Source organism: Epinephelus fuscoguttatus, linkage group LG21 (genome assembly GCF_011397635.1).
Source record: "Epinephelus fuscoguttatus linkage group LG21, E.fuscoguttatus.final_Chr_v1".
Classification (NCBI taxonomy): Eukaryota; Metazoa; Chordata; class Actinopteri; order Perciformes; family Serranidae; genus Epinephelus; species Epinephelus fuscoguttatus.
In genome coordinates, this window is record NC_064772.1 from 6,779,953 (window position 1) to 6,784,887 (window position 4,935).

The following is a 4,935-nucleotide window of genomic DNA, read 5'->3' on the forward strand; positions in this document are numbered from 1 at the left end:
ACACCTTTTTCCTCTGCCCAGTGTTCAAGCCACTTTGGGATGAGGTTCAGAAAACAATACAATTCATATTTGATTTCCAAACAAGTTCCAAAATTTGGCCATAAATCAATGAGGGTTTGTTCAACATCAACAATGCCGGTGGGCTTTTTTAACTAAGCCATTATAGCATGTCACCAAAATGTTTTTGCAGTTGACCAAAAGGAAGCAACAGTGCTTCCAAAGAAGAGCATGGCCCAGTGGAGATTTGGACATAAATGAATGAGCATCTGTCTGATTGTCCAAAAACCTGTTGTTTATCTTAAACACAGGTGTCCTAAACTGTCAAAGGTCTTGATCTTACCCAGCTTTCAACTTCCATGCTGGATGAACCGCGCTGAATTGCCGCTTGTGGCTATATTTTATTTTTGTTATTTATTGAAAAAATGCCATTGATTCTTATTGTAATAAATATATGGCCAATGAGCCACCGTTGAATGTTTTCAAAATAAATGAAAAAATGTAGACAGTCAGCTAAAATGGTTGTACATTATGAAGTTAAAAAGAAGGCATGTTACAGTAGTGCGCTGCTTGAGAAGAGTTCAAGAGGTATTCTCACTGAAGCTAAACTGAAATTATCTTGTTGCTGTTTTTGTTTTAGATGTAGTGGTTATAAAATCAACTTAGAAACTTCACATCTAAACTCTTTCTGGTAACTGACCAAATAGCAGTTTAATAGCTGTGAAGAGCAGAACCACATTAATCTAGCTACAACATAGTACTTCATCCCTGATGAGTTTGCACCCCTGTAGATGCTAAATGGGTGTTATTAACATAACTTATACAATATCAGCAGCAATAATGATTATAATATAAAAAGATGTATCATCTCAATTAATTTAACAATAACATGAAACACAAAACACAATTTTTCAGTCATAGATTTTTTTAATTTCCCTCTCATTTTTCTAGAATAACACTAAACATTACTTTTTCAAGGCATACACGTTACACCAATAAGTGAAAATCAAAGTGTACAATTAAATTATGACAAACCAAATCACCATGATTATACATATTATAAAATCAGGAACAGGTTTATGTGTACCAGAGACAAAAAAAAATATTTTTTACTTTATTTGTAACAAATCACAGCCTGTACTAGAACTGTTGTTTATCTTTAAAAGTCTGAGTCTGAGAAACATTCTTAAAATCTACAACATATATATGTTTTTACTGATAAATCTGAGTCAATACCTAATAACTACATGTACATTTAGTGTAAGTGTGTGTTATATTCCATATTGTCACATTTGATCTGACTGGATATTGATGATGTGTTTAGACTGTTAATAATGGCCATCTACTCTCTTCTTAGAATAGAGATAAACAATCTGATACGCTGGATCAGAGCACCAATAAAGGTATATTGGACAGCACATGCATTTCCCTTTGACTTCTGTTGTTTTGCCTGCACTTCTTGATACATGGCATCTGTGTAGTATGTTCCCCCGTTTGCTTTGAACATGTTGTCGATCATATTTATCAGCTCCATCACTTGTCCTCTGTCTTTACTGGTGTTTTCAAAGACATGCAACCTGTTTCCACAACGCTGAACGAGTTGTCTAACCTCTGGCTTGCCCTCACGTAGATATTGATGTATGGTCTTGTTTTTGAGTTCACCACCACGGGTGAACAGCACGATCATGTACTGGTCAGCTTTTGGACCAAACAGCTTTTGCAGGGCTTCTACAGAGTTTTTCTCTGCATTGGCAAATCGACCAAGTTCGATGACCAGCAGGAACACATGAGGTCCAGGACATGAGACTTCAACACATCTCACAATTTCATTTTTGATGAATCCTTCGGATTTCTCAGTGTCCAGGAGCCCTGGTGTGTCTACCACACTAACCACTCTGTAGCCCCAACGTGCCACAGCTTTTTCACAGACCTGAGTCACTGATGATAAACTGGGACTGGATGCGAAAATTTCCTGTCCAAGAATGGTGTTTCCAACAGCACTCTTGCCCACACCAGTTTTTCCAATCATCACGATTCTTAAATCAGGACCTGGAATATAATTCATAACTTCTGGTAAAGCTGTCTGAAGTGTGAGTCATGAGTCATCAACTTGATATACACATTAAATTAAATTAAATTAAATTAAATTAAATTAAATGAGTTACATACATAGAGTGGATGCAAACAAAAACTTTTGTTTTGAGTCTCACCTGCAGGAAGTAACGCCATCTTCTCTCAGCAGCGTTGTCTCAACAAAGATGACAAAGATGAATGTTAAGGCTTTAAGGCCGTTGTTCATTTATATGGTGGCTACACAGCTGACACGCCTCACAGTATTTGCATAACAGGTCCATATAAAACAGGAAGACAGCAGCACAGTCTACAGACACCACACAGCCTGTCTGTACTTTGCTGCGCTGGATCCATGAGCCATGTCTTACAGTAAGTTTTGCGGTAATAATTTTCTATCATGCATGTTTGTTTTGCTCTCTCTGCTTTGCTTTAGTAAGACACCATTGTTGAAGTAAACCTCTTTTGGATAATCATGTGAAAATGTAATCATCAAATGTATTTTCTATTGCATGTATCAGGTAAAAAAAAAGACATTTTGTTTGTTGTTTTCACAGATAAGATTTCAGTCGTCATTCTGGGACATGGAGATCGTTTGAAGAAAGCTCTTATAACAGTCATTTTAGGGAAAGATTTATCTCAAGTATCCAAAAGAAATGTTCTGAAAAGTACTGAGATATATGAAGATAACTCATATGTGGTCACAGGTGCACCAGACATTCACACATCATGTGAGGACATAAGAGAGCTATTTGCTATTAATCAACACCCTCACATGTCTTTGATGGTGGTAGAGGATGGGTTTTCAACAGAGGAGGTATGGCAACAGATAGAAATGCTGCACCGTATAACTGGAAGACCCACAGAGGAGTTCAGAGTGCTGCTGCCCCTCAAAAGTAAACACCCAGATTCTTACCCATTCAAATGCTGCACACTGGGGGAGGTTTTCAACAAACTGAGTAAACTGACAGAAGGAAGACACCTGATGCCAACTGACAAGAGGTAAAAGTGAAAGGAAAGGCATGCAGATGCAAGATTGAATATAACTTTAAGTGAAAAAGATAAAATCTTGGACAAATGATCTGATATGCCATACACTGGCACATGTAGAATATTTAGTAAATTTTATTCACAAGGGGGCTGCAATTGTTTATATACTATTACACCATAAATTGACTAACTCTGTCCCTACATTATAGGTATACTGACCATCCTGAGCCAGAAAGGTCAACACAAGGCACTGAGATGGAGGTGACAGGTAAGCCACAATCTGTGTAGCGATTAGTGAGGGCAAATTAATTAAAACAGAACCAAAGGGTTTTATAGCAACTTACAGAAGCTCTTGTTTGGCCTTTTTATTCAGGTGGCACAAATAGCAAAGGACATTTCACTGATTCCGAAAAGAGTTTCAAACGTAAGACAAGTGTGTAGTTTTTGTTTTAATATAAGCAGTCACACTTGCAAGCTATGAAAACAGATAATTGTAAAGTTTTTGTCCTACATTAATGCAGGAAACCACTCTGGCACCAAAGTGAACCTTGTTCTGCTGGGAATGGCTGGGACTGGAAAGAGTGCAAGTGGGAACACAATCCTAGGAAAGCCACTGTTCAAGTCAACAACCAGTTCAAGTCTGACTACCACAGAGTGCCAAGTGGCAGAAACAGAGATAGGTGGTAGACATGTTCGTGTCATTGATACTCCAGACATCTTTGATGATGAGATCAAATCATCAGTTAAGAGCAAACATGTGAGAAAGTGCAAAGAGCTCTGTCAGGAGGAGCCTTGTGTTTACTTACTTGTGATGCGGGCCAGCAGATTTATAGAAGACGAGAGGGACATATTGAAAAAGTTAGAAAAAGCTTTTGGCAGCAGAGTTCAAGAACAAACAGTCATCCTGTTTACTCGTGGCGAAGACCTTTGGCGTGCAAAAATTAGCTTTGAGAATTTTTTGCATGACTGCCAGCCTGATCTCAAGAAAATAGTTGAGAAGTGTGGCAGAAGGTGTGTTCTTTTTGAGAACAGTGACTCACGTTCACCTCAAGTGGAAGAGCTGATGAAGACAGTGAGCAGGATGTTCAAATAAAATAATAACTGGTATGTGTCAGACCAGATCACTTAAGTGCTGGCTGATTTCTTTCCTTAAAAGTATAAATAGGCTTCACTGTGAAATGATTTAATACTCTGAACTAGTTGATTATACAGTTATGAAGGATTTAATCAGAGATTGATACAATATTCAGAGTATTTTCATTTGGAATTGGTGCTTGGATTCTGTGAAGTCAACCGAACACATCTTTATACTACTTAAAAAAAAGCTCCCTGTTTCTCACCTTATCGTTTGTAAACTGTGATGGCATAAACTTTACATTTATCAATAAAACCCAGTAGTGTTGTAAACTTAGTGTCTCTTGTCTTGGGTAATTGCACCACTCAGATCCTGTCAGACACAGTGATTTCTCAGGGCTTCACTTGCTCAGACACCATAAACAGGTACATGTATAGATTAAGAGGACATGAAGAAATGTTACCCTAAATGTTGTGACAGAGCTGCCAAATAAATTTAAGATAAATAAATTAACATTAATGTATTTGCAAAGTTTAAAAATGTAGGAATGATATATTTTGAGTGTGTGTTTTTTTCTCTTGGATTATGTAAATGGGAATCTATAACTTCATGGTTCAATAGTTAATATAACTACTAACCAAAAATGTGACATTTAGACTGAATCTGGTGTAAAAAGTTTTAGCATTAAACAAAATGTGTTAGCCTCTCCATTGCACCATGTTTCAAGTCTTCATCATACGGGGTCAGTTTGTGTTAGTAATTGGTCACAATGCTAGATATTTTTCCACATTTAACTTTTCATT

The 4,935-nt window shown here is 37.2% G+C and overlaps 2 protein-coding genes across 4 annotated transcripts; one reads left to right on the plus strand and one right to left on the minus strand.

Annotated features, from left to right (window-relative positions):
• Nucleotides 1-904: 904 nt before the first annotated feature.
• LOC125882301 (GTPase IMAP family member 7-like) lies at nt 905-2,260 on the minus strand. The gene is made up of 2 exons (XM_049566109.1): nt 2,208-2,260; nt 905-2,046 (listed from the first exon to the last, which is right to left on the minus strand). The coding sequence occupies exons 1-2, from the start codon at nt 2,224-2,226 to the stop codon at nt 1,340-1,342; spliced, it is 726 nt and encodes a 241-aa protein (XP_049422066.1). The 5' UTR covers nt 2,227-2,260; the 3' UTR covers nt 905-1,339.
• A 129-nt stretch (nt 2,261-2,389) lies between these two features.
• On the plus strand, nt 2,390-4,363 carry LOC125882302 (GTPase IMAP family member 8-like). 3 transcript variants are annotated; one of them, XM_049566110.1, is made up of 5 exons: nt 2,390-2,439; nt 2,625-3,069; nt 3,267-3,325; nt 3,431-3,490; nt 3,579-4,363. In XM_049566110.1, the coding sequence occupies exons 1-5, from the start codon at nt 2,430-2,432 to the stop codon at nt 4,148-4,150; spliced, it is 1,146 nt and encodes a 381-aa protein (XP_049422067.1). In that variant the 5' UTR covers nt 2,390-2,429; the 3' UTR covers nt 4,151-4,363. The 3 variants fall into 3 exon arrangements, with proteins under 3 accessions (XP_049422067.1, XP_049422068.1, XP_049422069.1); XM_049566111.1 differs by having other exon boundaries at nt 3,431-3,481; XM_049566112.1 differs by lacking the exon at nt 3,431-3,490.
• Nucleotides 4,364-4,935: the final 572 nt, after the last annotated feature.

Bases quoted from the DNA above. Each gene is read 5' to 3' on its own strand.
- LOC125882302 (XM_049566110.1), top strand. The intron at 3,326-3,430 runs GTAAGCCACAAT...CTTTTTATTCAG, and splicing joins CACTGAGATGGAGGTGACAG to GTGGCACAAATAGCAAAGGA. The intron at 3,491-3,578 runs GTGTGTAGTTTT...ACATTAATGCAG, and splicing joins GAGTTTCAAACGTAAGACAA to GAAACCACTCTGGCACCAAA.